We start from the raw sequence: 27,436 nt of genomic DNA on the forward strand, positions 1-27,436 counted from the left end.
GCTACAAAGACATTACTCGACTGTGGTTTCGTTCTTCTCGCATCAACCAACTCGGGGAGGTTGCCTGAAAGGCTTCCTCAACAATTTGGGGGCTCGTCCGGGATGTGAGAAAACGTTTTGATTTGGACAAATTGATCTCAAGAATTTATCTGCAAGGACAGAGGTCGACCTCACAAGAAAAGGTAAACAGAAACCTGTTTATAAACAAATTCTGTAAATTGGATTAAAACCAAATTACTTTGTCTGAACAGAATATATTCTGAGCTAAATAATTAGGAGTAATGCGTTTAAAGTCGCTTACGTAACAAGCGTATAAAAGCAACATAAGGGAAAAGGGAAAGAGGGTTCGTATGCGTTTAAAGTCGCGAGTGGTCGAAAGCAACAGTCAAGTACTAGAACCCACCAAACTTGAATTCGGAGTAAGGGTGTTTTGGCACACATATGTGAAATTCGTATGAAGTCCAACGCATGATAGTGGCGAATCCTGCTATAATCTGACGAGGTTATAGTGTCGGATCCATGGAAAAGGACCGACGCTGGGTGTGATAGTGTCCCAGGGAAGTGGCGCCCCCTAAATCTATCTATTGAGCATTTAAAACGAAAAACAAGTTTGGTACCATAAAATAATCACTTTGTTTGAAGTCTTATAGATCGGTGTTACTGGAAACAAAGAAGAAGTGGAAGAAGAAAAAGAGTAAGGAAAACAACTCCCGGGAGGTAAAGTATCAAACACTAACACAAACTTAGAGGGTGGGAATTGTTTCAGTGTCCTGACGAAAACTGTATAAAACAGAAACTGTTGAGTCACGGAAACCTAATGGTGATAACAAAGTGACAAGAAACAGGAAAACTGAGTCACGGAAACCTAACGGTGACAACGAAAGTGGCCGGTTTTCGTCACAAGGGTCAGTTGCTCGGAACGAATGTGTCATACAAACTGACTGGCTGAAACAATTAGGAACAATGGACGGAGAATTTGACAGAGAAGTAGGTGATGATGGGTGGGGTACACCAAATTGGAAACCATTGTTAGTACAGGTTCAAAGAGTGGTAGAAACCAAGGAAGGACTACACTCTCCAAAAGAGAAAGAGAAAAAGAAAAGAGAAACCTGGGAAGAACTAAAAGGGTTTTTAAAAAATAAAGGTAAAGACGGAACAGAAAAGGAGCCATTGGGGAAGTTAATGTGGGAAAAAGAGAAGGAGTATGGGGCAGAAATAAAACAGGCGGAGGAGGAAGAAGAGAAGGCAAGCATAATACAGAAGACAAGGGAACAGATTGAGGTACACAGCCGCAAAACATCGCTTAGGCCGCACCCCAAACAAACCCAACATTTTGCGATGCCTTTGATTACAGCAGGGAACGGAGGGCAGAAGTACAGACCATTTGGATTAGGGGACGTGCAGGCTATTGTGGATAAGATGCCACCCATCTCAGAGGGAGGAGGCAGATGGTTAGGGAAATTGGATAGCTTGACCGCAGGACAGACGATGGCGCTAGGGGATTTCCGAGCGGTTGCCTGCAGATGCATGAGTAGTGCAGAAGAAAAAGAGATAGAACAGGAAGCTAAAACGCACCGTTTGGACGACAATACTCCATTACTACACGTAGTCGACGACCTAGGACAAGCATTGAGGAACAAATACCCCCTGCCAAACACTGCTGCAGTTCCGAAAATGAAGTGGGATGGTGAACAAAACCCCAGAGAGTATTTGGATAAATGTAAAGATATGTGGACCCAACAGACAGGATGTCACCCAGGTAAACCAGGAGTTCAGCAGGAGTGGTATCGACAGGCGATATTAGAAGGAATTCCTGAGACAGTAAAAAACGCCATGAAAGATAACCCTGACATGGCGGGGTGCGACTCCCACACCTGGGAGAAACATCTCATACATCATTTGACCAGAGCGCTAGACAAAGTTCAGGAAGAGAAGGCCACCATTAAAGATCTGCAGTCCCAGCTCCTTAAGCTTCAGCTAGGGGAGGCCAGACAGAAAGTTAACGAGGCAAAAAAGAAAGATGTGAAAAATAACACGGTTATGGTGGCAGCGGCCACGTCAGACACACCTGATCTCTTCCTGCATTGCAACGCAGGAACAGGACAGGGGCAATATCTCATAAGCCCCATAGAGGAGCAACAAGCCGAGATTTATTGGGGACGGCTACTCCCCGACACACCTGAACACAAAGGCATCCTCTCTGCCTTCATGGCGTGGAAGCCCTGGATCGCTTCTCTTGAGCCTTACGTGCCTCCCCTCGACCCCCCACATGTCACCCTGTTCTATGACAGAAACCAGACAGAATGGTACCAAGAACAATTTCAGGAGCAGTTAGCAGGACAGGAATGGCAAACAGACACTTGTGATTTGTATATAGCGCCAGAGGGTGTAGCTGCAGCAGTGCACCTCAACACAGAGCAGAAGCCATGGTACAGGATGAATGATGAAGCCGTTCCACACGTCTCTCTGGCGCTTCACCCTGAACATGAGGCTAGGGAGCTGGGGGGCATGGTCAAAAGAGCTGTGCAGTCTACAGATTGGCAGAACACCCAAATACCCTCGGTTAGTTTTTCACAATCTAGCAACACATACAGGATAAAAGTCACCGCTGTCGATCATTGTCTGTTAGAGGCAACGCAAATCTCTAGACATCATGGCAGGGAAAGAAAAGACCATCCGGATGCGGCAGGTGTAATTGAAGCCATGCCATCACACTTGTGGGCTCAGGGGCCAACGGATGTTGGGTTTGTGAGTTGTCAGCCTATCACATTCTCTGTTAAAACACTCGAACCTATCTGGATCAACCAATACCCCCATAAACCACAAGCTGAGGAAGGCATTGCTGATACCATAGAAGGACTATGGTCCCAGGGAGTGTTAGAGCTCTCCTCCTCAGAGTGGAACACTCCAATTCTGCCAGTTGAAAAGAAAGGGACAGGTAAATACCGTATGGCGCATGACCTCAGAGCAATCAATAACATCCTGTTGACGCCCACCGTCCCTGTACCTAACCCTTATGTCGCTTTAACGAACCTGTCTCCCGAACACTCCTGGTTCACCTGCATCGACTTAGCTGATGCGTTCTTTTGTCTTCCCCTAGCTGAGGAATGCGGAGACATTTTCTCGTTCACGTACAAAGGACAATGGCTCAGGTACACCAGATTACCACAGGGATTCGCTCTCTCGCCTGGTTTGTTTAATCAGGTGCTCAAAGACGCATTACTCACCTGTCCACTGCCGGAAAGTGTAACACTCGTGCAATACGTTGACGACCTCCTGTTAGCCGCACCAACCGCCCTCTCTTGTTTGGAGGCCACGTGTGTATTGCTTCTTCATTTGGCACAGCATGGGTTCAAAGTCAGTAGAACTAAATTACAGGCAGTCAGGAAACAGGTCTCTTTCTTAGGCCGAGTTATTTCACAACAGCGTGCAGACCTGTCACCCTCGCATCGTGCCAACATACTTCACCACCCACAGCCTTGCACAGTCAAAGACATGCTGTCGTTCCTTGGTCTGACTGGATACAGCAGAAATTACATCCCAAATTACACAGGGCTTACGCAGCCCTTGCGAAACACTATAAAAGAGGCTGGGATGCGTAACCTCTCAGCTCACATAAATTGGACATTGGAAGCCGAAGAAGCATTCATCAACCTCAAACAGTCTCTAGCAGCTGCAGCAGATTTGGCGACACCAGATTACACTGCACCATTCCATTTGGATGTTTCTGGAACAGGGAAAGTTGTAAATGGCGTCCTGTTCCAGAAAAAAGGGGGAGGTAGACAGGTATTAATGTACGCCAGTGTCATGCTAGACAACATGGAACAAAGACATCCCACATGCACACAATACGCGGCCGGATTGGCAAAACTGATTCAAAAGATAGCTCACATAGTGATGGGACATGGTCTACAAGTACTGAAAACACATGGCGTAGTAGCATACGTCAATTCACAAGCATTCACCCTCACATCGCTGCGCCAGCAAAAACTAAGCAGAATACTCGACGCCCCAAACATCACGTACACTCATGAAGGCATCAATATGGCAGACAGAATAGGGACTGGAGAACCACAGAGGTGTACAGAGAGGGTCTGGGTAGAGCTTAAACCTAGAACAGACCTGCAGGCGGAAGCCATAGAAGGGGGAAGGAACTACTACACAGACGGGTGTTGTTATAGAGATGAAAAAGAGGGACTCAAAGCAGTGTACGCGGTAGTGGAGGAGCAGGAAGGAGGGTTTCAGGTGAGAGTAGCAGGGAGGCTGCAAGGACAACAGTCAGCACAAAGAGCAGAAATTAGGGCGCTGATCGAAGCTCTGAAAGCAGGGGAGGGAGACATTGTAAATATTTATACAGATTCAGCATATGCAACAGGAGCCGTGCATGTAGAACTAGGACAGTGGCTGAGAGCAGGGTTCCTGACAGCCACTAACAAACCAATAAAGCATGAAGAGGAGATGAAAGAATTAGCGGAAGCCTTAATGTTACCATCTCAGGTGGCGGTGATCAAGTGCAAAGGCCATGACACCAGTAGAAGCCAGGTAGCACGAGGAAATGCAGCAGCAGACAGGGCTGCAAAGGAGGCCGCGGGATATACTGACAGGGCAATGTTAGTAAGAACAGAAGATGAGGAAAGGTTAGACATGAGCCTAGAAAATGTCTCCAAGATGCAGAGACAAGCCTCGCCACAAGAGAAAATTATGTGGGAAGCGAGGGGGGCGGTAGAGAAAGACGGGGTATGGAGAAGCACTGACGGAAGGTTAATTCTGCCCCCCGGTATGAGGAGCACCGCTCTAGAGGAAGCCCATGGGGTAGGTCATGTAGGAGTAGCTCAGATGATGAGAAATCTGAAACATTGGTGGCACCCATTCATGAAGGAAATGGCAAAAGAAATGATACAGACATGCGAAGTGTGTAGCAGACACAACCCCAGAACCACCATTAAACCAGAAGCAGGAAGGTACCCTCTGATTACTCAGGCAGGTAAAGAGATCGTTATCGACTATACAGACATGATTGAAGCGCACAAAGGCTATCAATATGTACTCATGTGTGTGGACGCTTATACAGGTTGGCCAGAGGCAATTCCCACAAAAAGATAAAATCCGAAAAGATAAGATCCGATAATGGGACCCACTTCAAAAACCAAGACCTACAAAAGGTAGAAAGACTGCTGGGCCTAAAACACGCTTTCGGTACGGTCTACCACCCCCAGTCTCAGGGAAAGGTAGAGCGAAACACGGTTGGCCAAAATATGTGAACAGACAAAACTCAACTGGGTTGATGCCCTGCCACTAGCCTTAATGTCCATCAGAGCATCAGTTAACCAGGGTACGGGACACACACCATTTGAGCTACAGACCGGTAGGATGTTTCCAGGTCCTGGGGAAAGAATGATAGGAGTAGCAGAAACTGAGAACATAATACCCGCCAGGACCTACTTTAATGATCTCCAAGCTTTGCTTTCAGAATACTCCACCCAGGCCCTCCAGAAGGATCAGGGCCAAGAGAGAGCAGAGGTGGTGCCCACAGCCGACTGGGTTCGTTTGAGAGTCATCAAGCGGAAGTGGTCAGAGCCAAGGTGGACTGGCCCATATCGAGTCACAGAGAGAACATCCCACGCGGTCCGCTTGCAAGGTAAAGGGGACACCTGGTTCCATTGGAGCCAGTGCACAGCAGCAGAGGAGCCTAGGAGGTTGCAGAGACAGGTCCAGGGGGACCTGTTGAACCAGAGCTCAGGACCGGCTGGTCCTGAGACCGAGCTTTCCAAGAAAGGGGCAGAATAATCCCCTGGAAAGCTCATTGGGGACGTAGGGCAGTCTACCCCTAGGTCCCGAAGAGGAGAGATCACGCACCCTCCAACCAACAACAGGAAGAAGAACTATATGCAGCCCGTACCAAGACGAGTGAGAGAAAGAGCCCTAACCCTAACGAACTATCAGGCAGAGTTTAAAAGGGCTCCTTGAAGGGAGTCCCTTGGGGCTGAAAGATTTGGAAGGTCCATATGGGGCAGATGAGTGATCTCTTTAGTAGAGATCAAAAGGGGGAATTGTGAGAGGTAATGGGAAACACACATTGTCATATTAATCCCAATGCTGATTTAAACTTATGTTAACCAAGTATGTTTTATATGCCTTGTTCAATTGAGAAGTGATATCGAAAGGTCATGTCCTTTGCTTGCCACGGTTGCTGTCAACAGGATGAGTTATGCAACAATAAGTGGAAGTTAAAAGTTCACTGTTTTCTGAGTATTGTGTCTGCAGACGCATAAGCAAGAAAGTAGAAGTATGTGGTTAGATATGTGGATTAAGAGCATATCGAGAACTAGATCAAACCAGACTGAGGGAGACAGAAATAACCTTAAGCGTGGGTGGTGAATTGGGGTAAAAAAAATGGAGGAAGACAGCTCCTTTTCTAAGAAATGATAGACAAAGAGCCAATTGGGGCCCAAACAATAGATACACCCAAAAAGGGGATGAAAACAAGGTATAAAATGCTCTGGCATGTAGACAAAAGCTCAGAACACAGGGCGCTTTGCCAAATGCAGGTTTTTCTGTAAAGTGTTCTCCGAAGATCTTCGATAAATAAATTCTGCTGCTACAAAGACATTACTCGACTGTGGTTTCGTTCTTCTCGCATCAACCAACTCGGGGAGGTTGCCTGAAAGGCTTCCTCAACAATCTACATGCCCGTGACAGAAGCCCTTCGACTGCACCACAGCCTGACGTGCGCAAAGGCGCGAGGGCCCGTTCAATGCTGCTTGCAGCTTTAATTAATAAGTAATCAGTCTCAGTAAAAATGTTTTCCAAAGTCGTGTGCAGCTCTTAATCCTGATGCCTTTCTTCATCTTATTTCTACACCTCACAGGTGATGATCACTCCTGCTTTTGAGTCCAGTCTCTCCCATCATCCAGGTCTTACTGTGCAAGGTAAGATTTAAAATCCACAGACAAAGCCAAGTTATTCAGTTCTTGTGGTAGTTGTGCTTGTTATACTATGTGCCTGTTTTTAGATATTTTACATTTATTTTAGCTTAAACACAAACAACTCAGCAGTCATCTCCTTAGATCTGTTCCCATGTACTAACTCACACAAACAATGTTGACTCTGTTGTGTAAGTTTCTTAGTTCTCACAGAGAAAACAGTACTTTGCAGTGATAGAGTTGTTGTCAGTTCAGTGTTTGATTATTACTCATCAGGAGAACCTGAACCTGAGATCCTGCGTACGATCAAATGGATGCTGCTGATGGAGACTTGACTTCACCACCACCTTGGCTGTCCTCTTCACATCTTGCTATATGGTCAGTTCTATCTGGAGTCTGTTCAAAAGGTATTGCTCATCAACATTTTTAAATCACATCCTATTTCCTTTAGATTCTTTTCACTTGCATTTTCCCTGTGATTAACATTGCTATTAAGATGTATTTAAAAGTTTGTTGCCATAGGTAATTAAAATCTTGTTAGGTGTAACCTACTCTACAAAAGCTTAGTTTTGTGTTTGACAGCCTTAAAATCATGGGTTTTGATCATAGCCTGGCTATTACACATACTGTAATGGTAAAACATTTGTATTTTTCTGTCATCTGCAGATAGCTGTCATTCAATTTGCTAAAGAACATGAAGCAGCAGCTCCTGACCTGCAAGGATCCAAAGTCTTTTGGCCCAACAGACTTGTGATGCAAAGTGGACACATTCACAAACACAATTTTAAATACTCTATGGACACCTGAGTACTTGCTGACTTTACATCTCCCACAGTACTCAAGAGTGTATTCTTTCAAGGAAATAACAGTGTCTAGTAGGGATGTGCAGAGAGCCCAGTATTTGTATTTGTATCTGTATTTGTTGAGGCAGCAAAATTATTTGTATTTGTATGTGTATTCAAATAAAAGTGGAAAGAGGCTTAAAAATCCTGTTTTTGTGTTTATTGCACTTTTTATTTTAGAAAATTTAAGTGTTACAATAAGTGTTCATGAATAAACTACCTGATAAAGGAGTTCCCCACACCAGGTCATGAACTGGAGTCTCCCAGATCATAGACAACTGCGCTGACTACTGAGCTAAAACTTAACTCATCACCTCATTGCAAACAGACCTCTACCTATTTATACACCCATAACACAGAGACAGCACACGGTGTAACATAGTGAAGAACTTCAAAGGTGATTCTTGCTTTGCACTTTTCATTTATTGCTTATTTATTACAACCTAACTTTGTGGAAAGGAGAAGGGGAAAAACAGGTTACAGAGGGTCTCTTGAGAGCACTTTGCGGAACACCCCCAAGTCCAGGAGTGATGTCCAAATAAGACGATGTGCGTCATGTAGCGAGTGGATGTGACTCCTCTCATTGAGACCTGCTGATAGATGTAACAGTGGTGCAGAGGACAGAGACTGAGATAGCGATGTAACCAACCTGTGCACTGGTATTTGGCATGTTTTTTTTCTTCCTGAAAACAAATAATTTTTAAAATATTTGTATGAAACAAATATTCATAGAAAACCCAGTATTTGTGCTTTGCTGAATAACATATTTGTATTCGGGCACACCCCTAGTTTCCAGTGTCTCTCTCTCTCTCTCTCTCTCTCTCTCTCTCTCGCTCTCTCTCTCTCTCTCTCTCTCTCTCTCTCTCTCTATATATATATGATAGATCTCAAGTTCAGTGATTTGATATGTTTGTTTTTGGGTTTTTTTTAAAAAACTTAAACTAGTGGGCTTAGGAAGTGACATCAATATTATTTTTTTCATGATAATTTGTTTAACTGTGGCCACAGATTTAAACAAGCTTTTTAAATATTGGATTTTTAACACTGTCTTTGTAATATTTACTATTGTTTGTAATATAAACATTTGAAAACTTCGTTACAGAGTGATATTTACAGGACAGAAAGTTGCACATGGTCCCTGATTCTTTTATGGCTAGAGGAGATGTGGTAGAATGTTTTCAGAAATTATAAGAACTGGAAACTGAAAAGAAAACATTCTTATTTACTGTGTTAAGTTAAGCTGTCTTAAGTAAGCCCATGCAGTATTTCAGCCCATGCAACATTTCCTGCTGTTGCTACTTCACATTAAAAGCTTCTCACTGGTGTACCACTGTGTGGCTTTTATTATGAAGCATGTGCAGGAAATGCAAAACTTATTTTGTTCTGCTATCCTGTCTGAGGGAAAATCATTTGCACTGTGTATCACATATAATTGCAGCAGTTCACTATTCAGCATGGGTATTTCTGCCATATGGAAGAAGGCCATTAGATTTCTGTAAACATAAGTTTTAAGTAAAATGTAGTAAATGTAGTAGTTGCTGTTCAACAGTTAACAAATGATTGTCATTTAAAGAGTTGGTTTTGTACTCATTTATTCAAATTTAAAAGTATGGTTTGAAAGTTTACAGCATTATATGAATAACAGTAATCTAATTTACTGCAAAATGTCTGTTTTGCAGCTACTGCAACAGTATATACAGTATCATATTACTGTTTCATTTTACATTTATGATTTCCTTACTGTGATTTTCAGTACAGTACCATTAAATTATTGTGTTCCATTTTACAGTGACATTGCTACTGTAAATAAAAGCACAGTAAACTTACTGTAAATTATTTTACAGTAACTTACAGTAATTCAGTTTACAGTAAGTTACTTGTCAATTGTGGCCAGTATATTACTGTTAAAATCACAAGTTTTTTACAGTGTACGGTTTCTATGTATGTGTGTATTTGTTAACCTACATTAACTGAAACCAACACCAAGCTCAGTGCATGGTTGGCAACAAGAAGAAATTAAATCCCTCACACCAAACAACAAATCATTTTACTAGTGTATGTGCCATGACAGAAAAAAATACTTTAAAATTGAAAACACAAGCTATATGTGAAATTCTAAATACTATGTAAAAAGATAGCCCAATTACCTCTTTGCCTCTTCACGAAACTAGACTACTTATATGTCAGAAAGTTCAGAAAAGCTTTAACAGACCAGTAAAAATTGACTATATAAAATCTTTTTTAAAATTATTTATTTATATTCAGTTAGTTAGTTTAGATAGTTGCAGAGATTTTTTATTGTCACATTATCTGAACATAAATAACAAAATGAGTCAGCAAACAATAATCCAAGAAGAATACCCATTAACAAAAATAGAATGGTTAAAGAAAACAGAAAAATACATCTTTGTATGGTTGACTAATTATAGTACATAAAATTACATTAAAATTCCATTATCCCTCCTGGTTTGTAGTCCACTATGGCATAATGCCTTACATTTAAACGTGTGTGCATTTGAAAATGTGATGGTGTTTGTCCCTAACTTTTTGAGATGGTCATGTTATTTAGTCTCTTTAAAACGTCATCTTAGCAAATGTCAAACCTTAATGTGACTCATTCAATTCCCTTGACTTTCAGCTCATCTTGAACTCGTTTGAGATAATCAGGATCTGGGTATCCATAGCTGCAAACACAATGACAGAAATTCAGTGACTTCAAACGGACACTTGCATAGCTATGATGAAAATCCATACAGTTATACTTGTAGTGTGCCTCCTGTGAAACTATATCTGAGTATGAGACTTCTGTATTTATGATTACATTTACGACACAGTATAAATTTCTCTTGTCATACATACATAGATGTAAAAAAAGGAATCATGTTATGATACCAAATAAAAGAGTTCTTACTGAGTTGGTCCTCCATGTGTCGAAGTTTTGTGGTGAATATCATTCCATGTGACAGCATTGTTCCTGCCACTGGTGGTGGAGCGACCAACAGTGAAGATGAGTCTCTGATCAAAGGCTTGCCTCAGTAGTTTTAGGATCCTCCTGCCCTCTGAGGAGTCTGGCAGGTAGGCTGTACGAGATGCACCTTCATATGGCTGACCAGGGTTAGGATGGTCCACCTGCAGACAGATAGTAGAGGTTCGCCTGCTTAATGATGTTCTGTCAAGCTGGAAATTAGCTCTTCTTTTGTTCTGTTTGTTTGTGTTATTCAATTTTGAATGAAGGCACATGCACACAGAAATAAGCAATCTCAAACTTAAGGAGGCAAGGATTATGCCTGAGAAATATTCTCCTCTCAGTGATTGACAGATTTAAAGAGGAACTTTCATTTACGTAGCAGCAGAACAGATTGACAAGGAATAGTTTTCTCTGGAATCCTGGATATAAATGTTGAAAGTGCCCTCCGTTAAAATACTGCCAAATTATGTAAATATAAGAACCATTTGTATCCAAAGAACAAACACTACAATCTGGTGATGATATGACCCTAAGTAAATGGAGTCTATGCGGAGAGAGATACACTGAATTTGAAGTGTATATATTGATGGTTGGGATTATGCGATGAAAGAGACATAGTTACTGATTTTAAATATCTTGGTATGACACTGGATCCAAATTTGAACTTTAAGAAACATGTTAAAAAAACAGTTCAAACCATAAAGTACAACTTAGCAAATTTTAGACATATTAGAAACTGTCTTTCTTTGGATGCAGCCAAGATATTTATGCATGCTATGATCCTCTTGAGTCCTTACACAAACAAACTCTAAAAACTCTGGACAAAAAGCCAATGCATTTCCATCAGTGTAGGGTACTGGAGAAAAACAATTTACTGAGCTTTGAAAATTTTAGATTATTCTCAAATTTGTGCCTAGGATATAAAATTTGAAATGGTTTGGCCCCTCCTCCACTATGTGCCTTTATGTACACTCGCTCAGTAAGTTCTATTAGATCCTCCAGAATATCCTCTATACAAGATTGTAATATACCATTTCATCACAGTGCATTTGGGCAGTCAGCTTTCTCTGTGAAAGCCACAACTCAGTGAAATGCCCTACTTGAACTGTAGTTCTATCAATACATTCAAGGCCAAACTAAGAAATGTACTAAAGACCAATCAGCTGTGTGACCACTAAGTTATTATTAGTTTTCTTATTAGTTTCTAATTGACATTGTGGGTGTATGTAATGTGCTGTTGTGTGTAGCTTTGTGTTTTGTATGGTGTGTTCTTTGTGTGTTTTTTTTTGTTAGTTTGTTTGTTTTCTTGGGATTTTTTTTTTTTTTTTTTTTTTGCTTTGTACTGTTTGTTGTTGTGCTGTATGTTTTGATTGTGGGGGACTTCGGATGCAAATTAGCTTCGAGCTAACTCCGGCACAGTGCATCTTTAATGTTTAAAACTGCACAGTGTCCCAATCAATAGATCAAATCAAATATATTCTTTCAAGTGATTTGCCGGTGAAGACCTGAGTTAGAAGACTGAATATTTAGGCAACAGTAGCTGAAAACAGATGAGATCATTTTAAAGTGAATAACTTAAAGGGACAGTTCACCCCAATACATGATGACCTGTAGTTTAAAGTAAACTACAGAAAAATCGACCCATGAGAATCTTCCATTTGCACTGGTTCACATTGCCATGCTGAGTGTGTTGATCCTGATGTGGATGTGTTATGAATATTCTACCTGCACTGTTCAGATTTGACAAAGGACCTGGCAACTCACGGACAAATCTTCCCCATGTTATCTTTGAAGCCACTGGACAGGACACACAAACTGCATTCCATAGCCTCCTGAGACCCAGGAAAAAAAATGTTTTTTTAATTTTTTTTACATAAATTAAGTGTTTGGGTGGTAAAAAACACCTTGCAAAGAAAAAAATGTTAAAACTTAATTTTTTTTCAAATTTTGTTTCATTGTTCTCAAACATGAAACATTTAAAGGTCCAGTGTGTAATATGTGTGTATTTAGCGGCCTCTAACGGTGAGGTTCTAGATTGAAGCACTCTGCCGCTCACCCCTCCCCTCCCTAAGACTTTGGAGAGATTCCAGAAGCTACGGTGGCCTTCAAGGACAAGAGGCTATTTGCTGAAGATGTCATCCACGACAACTTTGAGCATTTCTAACAAATCAAGCGATGAGATGAAGATGTATTTAATTATTTAGTCTATAATACTATAGGTTATAGCTCACAAGTGACAACACGTACACTGTAAACAAAACTTACATTATTTTATTCTAATGTTAGGCATTATTGATAGTGAGATAGCGTTGGCAGGATAAAGTTACATATTTTATTATCTGTTTGCAGAGTCAAGTTCTGGAGGTTAGAGGAGGAGGAAGAGAGCGAGAAAGAGGGCGAGTTAGCGGTTCTGCTGGGCCAGGCGAGGGAGGAGAGCGAACACCGACACCGTGGAAGCAGGGGAAGAGGCTGGAAACCGTCTGAAAGGACTGAAGCGGCTGAGGTTTGTGACGTTATTTATACAATTATTTTATCATATTCCTACCCGTTCTGCATGATATTAAAAATGCCAACACAAAGTGGGATTTACATAGCAGCTCTGTGCTTTACATTACTGCAGTCTGTATAGTTTGATGTGTTATCAGTGTAATGTGAGTCAGTAGCCCCTTTTACACAGCCCGTTCAAGGCGGGAATACTGCGCCTGTAATCCGCCTCGCTGTTCTGTTTAGCCCGCATTCAGACCAAATCAGGTGGCATAGCGCACAGCTGCAGGGTTGAAGAGGTGTGAGGGTGTGTTTGTGCTTTAGAAGCTAACCACTGTGAAACAATCAGAAAATAATGTTTATCGATCTGATTCACCGGCTTCCTCACTAACGTAACTAACATTACTCCCTCTCTTCATTCACCCTCTAGCTCACTCGACCACAGCTGCTCTCTCTCTCTTTCTCTCGTCTTTTTAAAATGAGTCAGGAAGCCGACAGAAAAGTCTAACTTTACTTTTAACTTTATCAAACGAAGAGAAATGTCCTCCCCTTGGATACCCTTTTACGGCTATAATGCGGGTTCTCTGTATAAAAGAGGCTACTGAAAACATCAGCAACACTACTGAATGATTATATAAATACTATATAGGAACAGTATCGAGCAGCAGTATTTTGACTTTTTAAAAAAAATCATGTTATTGTTGTAGACATGTTTGGGAACACTGGACAGCCTACAATCCATATTCTGCACTACCATTACCATATTTCCAACATATCATGAAACTTCTTGAAGTGATGACCTTGGAGGAGCACAGGCAGCTCACCAGTAAACTGCTTCAGAGGCAGCCAGGGTTCATTTTTGATGCCTTGATGATGCATCAGTGCATGCATGGCGTCCCACTGTTTGCTGGAGTGCCAGGGGTACCATGGTGTACTTGTAGTAACCATACAGACATGCCTACGGAACAGGAGAGGAAATGCTGTGGCCAGTACCCTGCAGATTGTGTAATAATAATACCGCACTTCTCCCAGTACTGTCTTGAAAATGCTTTTTATGCATTCACTGGTGGTACTGGGAGGACATTATGGTATTTGGCCAAACCAGGAAGCCTGAGGATGACAACCAGGAGTACCGTTATGCTGCCTATAGACATTTCATCTATTGACAACATGGCTCTTTAGGCCAGGGAAACCAACTTGTCATCCCCAGTTGCTGTGTTTGAAGGATCAGGGACAAGTTCCCTGGTCCTCCAAAGACATCACATTGGTTTCACACCTGGCCTCTGAGTTTCCCTCCAGGTCCTCTGGAACGTCCACACAGTATCTCAGGTACTCACACACCTGCCTGTTCATCATCAAGGCATCAAATAATCTCATATTTATTTGTTACATTTCTGATATTTTATTTGTTTTATACTTGTTCTATACATTTTCTATATTTATATATTTTCTGGATAATTATTGAACTTTTTGTTTATATATTCACATTTGTTCAACTTAAATGTGCAAGTGTACCAAATAAGATATTCAACAGATGTGCTGTGATAATTGCAATGATAAACATATTAATATATACTTATACAATGACAGTACTTCCCTGCAGTCAGTATATTGTCATTACCACTTCCATCATTAATTTATATTGTCATTATTTATATTTATAAAGCAACATAAAACAGTAGTGAAGTTGGAATACCACTGATCCTCAGAACAGGGCACTGTAGTACATGTTATGGATTAATTTTCATTGCCACTTCAGGTTATGTTAACTGTAATTCACTAGTTTGAACCACAAAATAAAAATATAAAAAACAACACTAAAAATAATGACATTTGTAATAAAAATATATTTTATTTAACAGAAACATTTTTGGACATCCTTTTCAATCTGGACAATATAAAGATAACATAAACATGCAGCTTTTACTGTTCAAACAAACATTTTGACAGCTTATTCTGTGTTCCTCAGAGTTGATTCTGATAAAGACAGAATAGCAGTGTGATTAAACTTATCTGATCACCTTCCAGCAGTCAAATTGCTGCACATATAATAGCTGACAAGGGTCAGACCAATACCACACCAAAGGTATTGAATTTACTGCTCTGGATGAAAATGCTCTCATGGCAGGAACAACACCCATGATTCACTGGCATTGCTGTTCCTCGTCTGCTCAAGGAGCTGTGTGTATAGCAGCAGCTGCATGGAAAACTGCTTCTGTGGAAGACAGTACCATTACACATAGAGATAATTTACTATTTCATACATTTTATACAGTTGTACATGTGAAAATAGTGCTATTTAACCGAGAGTAGGACTTACAGGGTAAGTTAATATGCTACATGGACAAACAAATGTGTATCACTTACCTGAACCTCTCCTGACTTGTGTCTGCAATACTTCTGATATGGCGGGTGTGAATGTCACAGACATGGTGAATAATGCCAACCCATAGTGCCTGAGAAAAATAAAACAGCACAAATGAATGAACTTACTATTATAAATCATCTATCTATCTATCTATCTATCTATCTATCTATCTATCTATCTATCTATCTAATGTGTTCACCAGAAACTGTTCAACCTTATTCCATGCAGATTTTCATCCCAACAACAGACTAGATAAAATTATTTAATTGATTAACACACTTTCAGCCAGAGACAAGTAGCTATTCAGTGAAATCAACTTTTGTTGTCTTTGGTTGTAATGAAAACCAACGTACTCCCAGCCATCAATGGCACATGGTGAAATACCCCTGACCTATTACACAGTCACTTTAGGATCGAGATAAAGGCAATACCATGCATCAATGCCACAGGGCCTCTCTCATAGAGGGAGAAACAACAGCAACATCAAGAAAATAAGCGCTACATGACACAGTCACAAACCCTTGTAATACATTATGTTATGTCCTAAGATGCTGGGAGCCTTGGCTGGCCTGGATAAACAAACCAAAATAAATAACAGAAAAATTCCACTTCTGACTGATAAATGTAAAATTAAAACTCTGGTAGCAATTACATGTTTTTCAACATTGAAACGGGGAAATTACTTGTGTTGGACTATAAGCTAACTTTAACTAAGCTAACTATAAGCCCCCCAATGTGTACATGTGCTCCTAAATGACAAATTAGGAGCAAACAATGAAATCATGGAGCACTGTGAAAAATATAAATATAAATTCACAGGATGAATTAACTTGGTGATGAGCAGACTTCTTCTCCATTATTACATTATAACTCATTACTCTGACTTACTGTCTTTAGCACATCACCAGCGCTAAATATCTTAGTTATCAGTCAATGTGTTGTCTTACTGCCACAGAAAATGAATAAATCGTTGGGTTATTAGCACAACGTTGCCTCCCTGTCGTCTCTTATCAGACCACCAGCTCCGTGAGAGGCACAAACTGAGGCTAAAGTGTGCTAATATTTAATGTTACGTGGCGGCGTTTCTTTTCAGGGAAACTAATGTACTGCTAATAAACACTGTACATCATCTAGGTTTTGGACCATTACCAGCGGGGTAAAGTAAATATACATTACACTCTTACCTGTCCAGCAGTAAACAGGAAACTTCGGTGTTAGTCTGCAAACATTTCTCTCATCAGGAATTTCCATCTGGATTTATCCTTGTTTTATGCCTTTGCTTGTCCGAATTTCGTTTAGCTTCTTCGTGTTTTCGTTTCTTTGATGATGACAATTCACGCTCCTGTGATTTTCTAAATAAGTATGATCCTCCATTTATCAGATTTTGGTTTCAAAAACTTCTCACAATACAAAATGTTTGGTCCGTTCTTCCTCTTCGTTTTAAAACCGGTGCATTTCCGGTAGTCACCCACTGAATCTAAAACACGTAAAGCCCTCACTGGAGCCAGTGTTAGGTTTGTCCGTTCTGCGCTACTGTAGAAACATGGCGATGCAGCATGGCGGCCACCGTGGAGGGGGACCCGCTCCCATGTAAATATAAAGGGCTTATTTCTAAGGTAACAAAAACACAATTTTTATTTTCAGCTGATTAGACACTAATTAAGATATACTTATAAATAATCTATTCAATTTTTACCAAGTCTGTTCTTTTAGATGTTACTAAATACTGCACACTGGACCTTTAAAGTAAAGTTTTTACATGGAAAGATCCACTGGAATCCTAAAATACAACATGACATACAAAACAAATAGCAAATGTAGATTTTCCATTCTTTTGTATTAACTTCACCATTTCACCTGAACCACATCCAGATCATTAACCACTTTCAGCGTAGATCTGATCTTGTAAAAATGATCTTGTGTCATGGAATCAGTTATAATTGGGACTCTAGTTTTGGCAGCCCAATACATTTTAATTCTTGGGTATCCAAGGCATGCCATGTACACTGAGATTCTGAAAAGGGTCTTGATCTCTTCTGGTATTGTGTTCAAGCTGCAGCCTGAATCTTGTACCATGCGCTGGTTGGTGAAGACAGACAGATGCTGACTTAATTGTTCATCAATGTACTGCTGGCAGCACTGCAGTGGGCTCCAGTCTGTGCAGCTTAGGGCAGCATTATCTAGTGTAATTCTGCATTCTTATAACAGAGGCTTGAACCTTAGGAGAAAGACAAAGCACACACAATAATTTAACACAATTAACATGTTATCAAAATGTTAAAGGGTAAGTTCACTTGAGAACACTTTTGCACTTAGTTTCATATGTCCATCCTTCTAATTAATTTAACATTTTTTCCACATTAATTGTTCATTTAGGTTAAAAAAACAGTTTGGATCTCTTTCCTGGAACACATCTCTGTAGGTTATCCCTCCATTTTTGCTCTGATTAAAAACCTCAGAGCCCCACGTGTTAGTTTTGGCCCACAGAGGACAATAGGCACACATCATCTGTCTTTGTCCACCTCATCTGGGTCCTCCTCATCTTAGCTTTCAGCCTCACCTCTCTCACTGGACTCTCATCCTCTGATAGATCTATGTCTGAATCTCCCTCAATGATTCTCTTAAGAATCCTCTCTGTGTCTGTCATAGAGCTGTCCACTAAAAAAATGTGAAACAAACATAAGTACAAAGTCCTGATGTCCAGCACAGAGTACATTTATAAATTAGCTGTTTTACAAATGAAAATAAATAAGCTCTGCTCTGAAAAAATATTCCTGAGATGTTTATTTACTCAAAACAATCAAAATATAACATTAAAAAATGTGTAATTATGAATACCAGGCTTACCTTTCTTTTTTCCATAAAATGTGCTAGTTGTGATGACAGCCATTTTGGAAAGACAGGCACAGGCAAGTTGGCAAGGTCACACCCCCCCCACATGATATGTCACTTTAAAGCCTCAGTTGTCCTCTTTAAGGAACAACAGGACTTAATAGAGTGACATGTATAGTATGAGAGATATGAGCAAAAAGTTAATGTCCACTAGAATGGACATAAATGAATTGCTCGGTCTCAGGAGGATAGAATATTATGTAGATGTTATAAGAGAGAAAATAAAGCTACAAGCTACAACAGAGCAGATGGGAAAGAAGACATCCATGCCCTGCTGTGTTCCTTCTATCTTGTGCACATACAGAGGGAGTAGGGTTTATGCTATCCAAGAAGACCCATCAAATCAAGGATCATTACAGCAAAATTTCATCTCAAAATGAGATCAGCCACATTTGCATCAACCTGAAATTTAGGCACACACTGCTGGATGTCAGAGTAAAAAGGTGAGCTGTCACTGGGTCTGAACATCACCTACTCATATTGAGGACACAGCTGAAACTGAAATGCATGAACCCCAGGGAAGGAAGAGTCAAATTCAGTGTACAGTAATTTCGAGATATAGGCACTTCAGAACAATACCAAGTTACATTACACAACTGGTTTCAAGCACTACAAGAACGAGGAGAAGACGTGAAGAAATAGTAGGGAGAGAAAAGACAACCAAACCCTGGCTATCCACAGAAACATACAAAAAAGTGAGTGAGAGAAGGTAAAAAGAAGGTACTAAATAGAAGTAAAGCTAGAACAAAAAAGGCATCAGCACAGAATGAATATGAGGCAGCAAACAAAGCTGTGAAGAAAAGTGTCAGAAGGGACAAAAAGTAGTACAACAAGGATTTGGCACAGCAGGCAAAAGATGCAGCAGGAAAAAACAATCTGAAGGAACTATATATAACCACAAACAAGCACAAGTACACATTAAGGACAAAAAAGGCACACTCCTCACAATCAGGAAAGATCAACTTCAGAGATGGACTGAACACTTAAGAATAGCAGCTCAACAGACAGCCCCTTTGAATAACAGCAGAGATTCCACCAGCCCCAAACCTGCTGGAGATAAACTGCAACCCCCACCCCTGCCCCAAGATGGAACTTAGGAAGGCTATTATGGCCTTGAGAGGAGGTAAGGCAGAAGGGCCGGATGAGATACCAGCAGAAGCCCTCAAGGCAGAATTGTCATAGTGCTTACTGTTGCCATGACTGTTGCCATGAGGACGAAGGTTGCATAACTTTAAGGAATACCCTGTTTCAAGTGATCATTTTAACCAAAAGCATGATCTTTCCCTAACCCTAACTAAGTGGTTTAAACACAATTATTTTTTATGCTTACTACCTATAGAGGTGTCATATTAGAAAATGCTCCTATGGGTCGCTCTGGAGTGCAGCTACAATCAACCTATTTATCTAGGCATTTAAAGGGGCAATTCCTTTTCCCATTTGCATTTTCATTTCCTTGCTGCTTTTCCTTTTCCTATTCCTTTTAGCCTCTCCATTCAGCCTTTCCGTGACACTTTGGTCCCTGCGCTGCTAAAACAAAGCATATTAGTCACCCCTGGAGGCCCCCCCTACCGTGAGCAGCTCCTGGTCTTCATAATAAAAGCTTTGTTGAGACTCGTCAGTACAGGTTGTCATTTTATGCCATGGTTTGATTGTTTGTAGTGATACTCAGGTTTTATTCTAACAAATGTGAGCTAGCTATGTTGTATGTATGTAAATAAAATATATCTAATTGAAGATTAAATAATTTTAAATCAAGATACACTTAATTTTTCTGGTATCAACTGCATCTCACAGTCTTCATCAGTGGGTGGAGTTGACTCAGTTGTTATCACATGGCCTAAGTGTTCTTCACACTTCCTCTTTAAAATGATAATAGGTGCTTGTATATGGGGGGAGATGGTAACCCCAGTTTCTGTACAAAGATGCTCTGTGACGTTGGATGTGAATGTCCTCCTTGATCTACTCAGTGCAAAACATGCACCGTAGTGACCAAGTTACTGTATATCTGCAGGAGATCAATAACCAGACTTCTCCTTTACCTCCAACCTTATTTTGGACATATGATTTGCTTATTGTAACTGTACTGATAAGTCTATTTTTTTCAGGCAGGCAGACACACAGAGCAAAAATGTATGAACTGAACAAAAATAGTCAAATTTTTAATGGTGGTAACAAACTTTTTTAGGCCTATCGACGCTCCTTTGTGTTAATTTTAGTCAGACTTTGGACAGAATGATTTTAAATACAAGGATGCATAGCTCCGTGTTGCAATCTCTCTTTTCCTCCCACACTCTGCTGTTACTTTTCCTTTCTGCAGTCTTTTGTTATGCACAAACATACATGTAAAAAATCTGTCTTTAAGGTTAACAAGAAGAGATCTAAAGATGTTGAATGGTTTGTGGTAAGTTCGGACTCCTTGTCACTTGAAGGCTCTGACAGTCCAGGCATGTAAGAGCATCCCACAGTGATGCTTCTGGTGCTCTCTGTTGATCCCTCTGTCATCATATGACCAGAGTTCAATTCTCTGGTCAAGACAACTGAGACAACTTCATTCACTGATGAAGACTGTGAGATGCAGTTGAAAGCCTGGAAGAGCTAGTTAGTGGACCTTTAGTTATTTTGTCAAACTGCTGTTTCTAAGGTCAAGGATGACATTTGGTGCTCAAAGTGTTCAGTGTTGTATCTGTAGTCTTACCTTTTGGATGCCACTTGGAATAGTATAATGGATGATTATTGTTCCATATCTCTCATATCCAGGCAAAGATGAAGAGTTTTGGGTGACATCCATTCTGCCCCCATCTGGTTGTGTCCCTGTCAAAAGGCCGTATAACTCTCCACATGTAGGGCAGACCGGCTTGTAGTCAAAAGCTGTTTTCAGACAGTGTCTGCAGAATGAGTGTTTGCATCGCAGAGTCTCCTTGTCTGTTGTTACTATTGGTTCCATACAGATTGGACATGATTCATCTTCAGAATCTTTGCTGTGTGTGGGTGAAGGACCTGAGTTACTTCTCTTTGGAGAGACAGCTGGACCTCTGTGCACTTGACTCTTGCTTGAGCTCGGTGTATTTTGTAAAAGAAACTCTTTTAATCTGGCAGTGTGCACAAAAGGCCCGGTCACTGTTACTTCATATTTCTTGTGGCTGGGTTTAAAAAGGAGGTGTGGAAATCTCCTCTGCAGCTCTTTGTGGTCATGTGAACCCACAGGGACAGATGTGACCTGCAGGTCGGAGGCAGTTCTCTGGTAGAATGTTATGAATCGTTGTCTGACACAGTCAGCAGGAACATGGTATGTGGAGACATGGTGTTGTCTGACAGTTACTTGTACTGTGCTGGTAGGGTTATTGTGCACTGTTCTGATAAGGCTGCTCTGATGAGGCTGTGTTTCAATGACAAAATTGTTCCCCAGAATTTTGCCAAGTGCTTTTGCACATTTTTGCTTAATGTAGGCCATAACAACCCCAGATACATCCACTGATTTGACATGAGTTGAAGCCTGTTCACCCTGCTGACAGGTGAGTCCATGTGTGGCAGGAATGGAACAATGCCTCACCGCTGACAGTGTGATTGAAAGGTTTTCTAGTTCCTCATATGTTCCCCTCACTTTGTAGCAGGAACCGTTTTTCTCAGGACTGTAAGCTTGAAGAATCTTTCTTAATTTTCCATGGTCTTTGTAATCAGCTTCATCAATGATGATAATGATGTCTTTGATAAACTGTAACAGGAAATGAAAACTGTTAGCTCTTAGCTACACACATACAGTACCTCTATCTAAATGTTACATAGCTCTTACTTGCATTTACAAATTTCCATAAAAATGTTTCACCACATCGTCCCATCAGGGCCCCAAACCCAGGTAACTGTCATAAAAGTAGCTTAGTACTTCTAGGGAAGAGTTTTTTGTCCATCTGATAATGTATGCATTGGTCGAATAAGGCGAAAAGTTCTACATCAACAGCCTTCCAGGATTAATACATTATTTCCTGCGGCGGGAGGGACAGACTAACAAATTACCTGTGAAAATGTGTATTCAAAACACCCCCGTTGTTTACAGAAATTTGAACTCACCCAACCTAATGGAGACTGCTAGGTCCAACTATATTCAATGTTTACTGAGTTTTTACTGAACGTACTGAACGTTTACTGAATCAGTGTTTCTCCTATAATTATAACAACAAGAACTCCCGCCAGGCCAAAACAATATTTTTAAGGTCAAAAATAACGCCAAATATCCATTCATTCAGAAATCAATACCATTTGGGTGTCTCTGTGCAGTGCTGTTCCGGTACGTGAGTCTACCTCTGTGTTGTTGCCTGGGAAACTATTGGTAGCGTAACCTCGTTAAGGAACACAGCGTTGCGCTGTGTTCCTGAACGAGGTTATGGGTTTGTGTAGTGAGTGGGAAAGAGCAAGCAGTAGGGAAGACAATGGATGCCAGCGGAGCGGAGGAAAAGGTTAGCAGTAAGTTGTCAGTCTGGCAGTAAATGTACAGAACAGACTCCAGTGTAACAGTTCATAAATGCTAAAAAAGTCAAGTCTGTTCTCTCCCCAAGTGCTGGAAAAGTGAAGGGGGTTAGTTCCAAAGTTAGCAACAATGGAATAGCCTAACTTGAAGGTCATCTAAATATGGTATGTACCAAGTTTGGTTAAGATTGGATTGTGCCAACAGAAGCAAAATATGTGTTCACCAAAAAATACAAAATGGCGTAAAACTTTTTAAGGTGCAAATGGGTGTACCCTATATCAGTCTATTTGGCATAATCCAAGGAAGGCACTGTTCAAATATTTTTTTGATAGGCCTCATGGTTCATGAGTTATTAGCCAAAACGTAAAACACATAATAACTGACCACATGGTGGCACTGTTGATTCCATGTTTTAATATGTTGAGCACTTCCTCATGAAATGAGGAAATGATTAAAAAAACAACCACATAAGTTTTGTGTGGGGTCATCCAAATATGTTATGTATGGTGAAGATTAGATGAAATATGTGCCAACAGAAGCAATAAATGTGTTTACAAAAAAATCCAAAGTGGCAGAATTTTTTTTTTTTTTTTTTTTTTTTTTTAGGTGTTTACGAAAAAAATCCAAAATGGCGGAAATTTTTTTTAGGTGGAAATGGGCATGGCCTCTATCAGTCTAATTGGCATCATCCAAGGAACACACTGTGCAAATATTGTAATATGCCAACAGAAGCAAAAAATGATGAAAATGTGCCAACAGAAGCAATACAAGTGTTTACGAGATAAACCAAAATGGCAGAAATTTTTTTTAGGTGTTTATGAAAAAATCCAAACTGGTGGAAATGGGCATGGCCTCTATCAGTCTAATCGGCATCATCCAAGGAACACACTGTGCAAATATTGTAAAGATTAAAGATGCTTTATTAACTCTTCAATACTGAATTGGATTACAACCAAATTTGGGAATGTTGTACATTGTATGTAATATTACACACTTGTACTACACTGCACAAGTGTGTAACATTTGATACAATTCTGCCCACAAGGGGCGCTACTGTAATATTATAACATGATATTTCACAGTTCTGTTGTCTTTAATAAAAAGAAACTTGGTATGCAAGATCTGGTATGAGAATGTGCACTGCATGTTGAAGCATGGCACCAACAGAACCACCCTGTGGCCATTAGTTAAAAACCACCATACTACTTATCAACTGCCACATCTCTTAAATGTAGTTTTCCAGGATAACCAAGTTCAGCAGATTTGTACAGATGGGGATGCTGAACAAGTCTGCAACATTTGATACAATTTCACCTGTAGGTGGAGCTACAAGATTTTAAAAAATTCCTGCAGATTTCTGTATTTCCAGCATTGCTTTTCACTTTATTTCAGCTGTCAGCATTTACACACATTTTCTTTCACAGGAAGTGCATTCTCTATTGTCAGGTATGTCATGAAATGACCAACTAATTTGGGCAATCTTACCGTGATTCTTCAAGATGCATTATGGTAAGATGTTCTGGTAGAGGGCTGAAGCTTGCAATATTTAATTTACTGGAAGTGAAATGTGGCAAAAGACTCCAAATTCACCCTTAACCCTAACTTAACCCTAACCAGGCTTTTTTTTTTTTTTTTTTTTTTTTTACAAACCCTGTTGTGTGATCAAACATTGTTTAAACTCACAATAGTGGAAGATCACAAATTTTCTAATGATATATACTACTATATAGCATGTTGGATTTTTGTCTCATTTAAGTCTCAGTGAAGTGTTGAAACAATTCAGTTTATATGTATATATCATACATATAGTGAGTGATACCATCATATAGGGCTGGATGACATGGCAAAAATGTTTTGCTTATCTTTTTCCATATCAGCTGATATTGATATATAACACAATATGAATCAAGTTAATATATTTGAATTTCAAAGTTATCTTAAACTTAAATTTCTGATAGGATTTCACCTAAGTGGATTCAGAATGTGAAAAATGACCAAGAAGTGTATGGGATGCAAACAGAAAACTCATTCTAATAAAGAAATTATACAAAAATCAAGTTAAATCCTCTAAATGTAAACTCTTTGTTGTGCAACAGCCTTCAAGTATTACATGACACTAAGGGCCCTATCTTCTGCCTGGCGCAAAGCGGCTCCAAATACAGCGCAAATGTCTTTGTTATTTTAAGACCGACGCAGTTGTCATTTTCCCGTCCAGCGCCCACGTTGTTAAAATAGCAATGGCCTGTGTGTTAGTCTAAAAGTAAGGTGCGGTCAGGCACGTTGACGGCGCATTGCTATCTTGAGGCAGCAGAGACCGATTGCGCTATTGACCAACAAAAACCTGGTCTAAAGTCAATGGCGCAATGTTTCACTGTTATTTTAAGGGCACATTATCAGAACAGTAATATGCACCTACACAGGCGGGTGCAAAACATACACTCTGCTTGTTACACACACAGGACGCGCAGCAGCGCACAAACATGCAAAAGGTAACAATGAAATATTATTATTGTGTATATTAACATATTTAAAAGAAAATACATGTCATAATGCTTAGTCATAATATTTATCAGAATTGACTAATCGCAGTAATGACGGATTAAATTGTTTAATTATTTGACCAAATTGTGGGAATAGTTGTAGGTATTTAAACAACATATCAGACACAGATTGACTTTCCTGCTGCATCAATACATGATGACATGAGGAACACATGAGGTGGAAACAATGATTAAACTAAAGAAGGAAATAAATCTTGGAGAGTTGATCAAGACCTGATAACTGTGTTGATGAGTCTTTACATGATTAAAATTAAATTTAATTTTTGAACAATATTTATCAAATATTCTTTAACATTTTTGAGAGTATACATCTATCAGGTTTCCATACTTTCAGCCATTAAAACCCTGCTGATTTGACCTGTTACTCCATGACTGAACAAAACGATTTTAAAGAAACCAAAGCTGAAGTTAAAAAAAAAAAACCTTTTCAAAAACCAAACGAAGATAAATTTGCACACGAGCACATCCGTTACCTCTGCAGAGAAGCGCTCCTTCTTACTACTTGGCAAATGCGCCGTCATAATAGCAATCTGCCAAGGTACAAGCGCACCTGGCTCTTAAAGGGAATGGGAGATGACACTGTGATTGGTTTATTACATGTTACGCCGAAAACACCCATGATTAATTAGGAGACTATGGACAACCCCTTTGAACCATGCGCCTGGCGCAGCGACCATTTTTCCGCCGTTAAAACAGCAAAAGTGGATTTATACACACCCTAAATGCAATTGCGCCATGCGCTTCAAACCATGCGCTTTAGATCGTTAAAACAGGGCCCTAAAAAGTACTCTTACACAAACTTGGTTTCCAAAAGTGCTCAGTCAGAACACACTCTTTGCTTTTCTTTTAGCTTTCGGGTCCATTACTTTCTTTTTGCTTTGTCGTATAATGTAACACTGGAAAACACCAACAGGACAGTTTGTTGCTGGGGCTTTTCTCTGAGCAGCTCCTTACTCATTCTCGGGGACATGCTTGCTGGTGGTTGTGACTGTAACAGCGTGATACCCTCAGGATAATGATACCTTATGATGTCCCGTGTCATGTATTGGTTTCTTGCGACTTATTATTGTTATTGATACTGAGCAGGTAGGACCAGAGCAAATAGGCAGAAATAGCAACAAGACTGAAAATCAGTTTACCATGAATAAAGGCAATAAGAAGAAAATGCTACAGTTAAAATTATCAAAATTAGGATTATAAATCAGTTAAAGACCATTTCATTCTATGATTCATTCTCAATTCATCTTCCCCGTATTGGTTACATTTTTCAGTTCATGAAATAGTTTGAAAATGACTGAACAACGCCATCTAAAGGCGTTATACCACATTTATTGTGGACCGGAACATTCCAATAAGAGACTGTGATTAAGAAGCCAAGTTCAGCGTCGTGTATCAGTGTACCACGTAATGGAAAGCAATAATAGCCTAGGCAAAGCGCATTTGCGGTTTCTGCAACACCGACTACTGAGCTATGAACAAGCCAGCATCTCTATGCATTTACATTGTATGAATGTGAACGCGGTTGAAGGAAAAGCCAAAACCAAATAGCGCACTTCTTCAGCCGAAAATCAAACATGTCATAGGTAGTAGTTTGCTTTTGTGACTAAATCAGAGAGACACGAAATCGCAGCTGTTTGCTACGTTCTTTCAGAAAAACAACAACAAAGGAAATGACCTATCAGATGGGTAAAACATTTCCTACACCGACCATAAAATCCATTCCTGCTTCCATACCTCACCTTCTTTTAGCCTGGTAAAAACTGTTTTAAATATATAGCCTATGAAACCTACCTCCATGCTGCAGACGTCCGCTAAAACATCACAACTATTTCTCTGATCGCCGTGAAGACCTGTCTGCTTTTCAGTTTCACTTTCAACGATCACCACGTGTCTTTCAGCGAGCCCTTTCGGTAACCAAGGAAATAACAATCAACAT

At 40.2% G+C, this 27,436-nt stretch overlaps 2 protein-coding genes across 4 annotated transcripts; one reads left to right on the top strand and one right to left on the bottom strand.

Moving 5' to 3' along the window:
- Window positions 1-272: 272 nt before the first annotated feature.
- LOC137190011 (uncharacterized) lies at window positions 273-6,609 on the top strand. The gene is given in 3 exon segments (XM_067600063.1): window positions 273-5,110; window positions 5,113-5,236; window positions 5,238-6,609. Coding segments are annotated over 3 exon segments (4,821 nt in total). The 5' UTR covers window positions 273-963; the 3' UTR covers window positions 5,788-6,609.
- A 2,017-nt stretch (window positions 6,610-8,626) lies between these two features.
- LOC137190027 (E3 ubiquitin-protein ligase DTX3L-like) lies at window positions 8,627-27,392 on the bottom strand. Of its 3 annotated transcripts, XR_010929887.1 has the most exons (6): window positions 27,292-27,392; window positions 21,173-22,189; window positions 16,770-17,803; window positions 15,585-15,673; window positions 12,498-15,432; window positions 10,753-10,894 (listed from the first exon to the last, which is right to left on the bottom strand). XR_010929887.1 is itself a non-coding variant. In XM_067600064.1 (4 exons), the coding sequence occupies exons 1-4, from the start codon at window positions 27,295-27,297 to the stop codon at window positions 10,380-10,382; spliced, it is 1,311 nt and encodes a 436-aa protein (XP_067456165.1). In that variant the 5' UTR covers window positions 27,298-27,392; the 3' UTR covers window positions 8,627-10,379. The 3 variants fall into 3 exon arrangements, 1 of the variants encoding a protein (XP_067456165.1); XR_010929881.1 differs by having other exon boundaries at window positions 15,585-17,803; XM_067600064.1 differs by lacking the exons at window positions 12,498-15,432; window positions 15,585-15,673; window positions 16,770-17,803 and adding an exon at window positions 8,627-10,449 and having other exon boundaries at window positions 10,677-10,894.
- Between the last annotated feature and the right edge of the window lie 44 nt (window positions 27,393-27,436).

This window comes from Thunnus thynnus, chromosome 2 (assembly GCF_963924715.1).
Source record: "Thunnus thynnus chromosome 2, fThuThy2.1, whole genome shotgun sequence".
Taxonomy (NCBI): domain Eukaryota; kingdom Metazoa; phylum Chordata; class Actinopteri; order Scombriformes; family Scombridae; genus Thunnus; species Thunnus thynnus.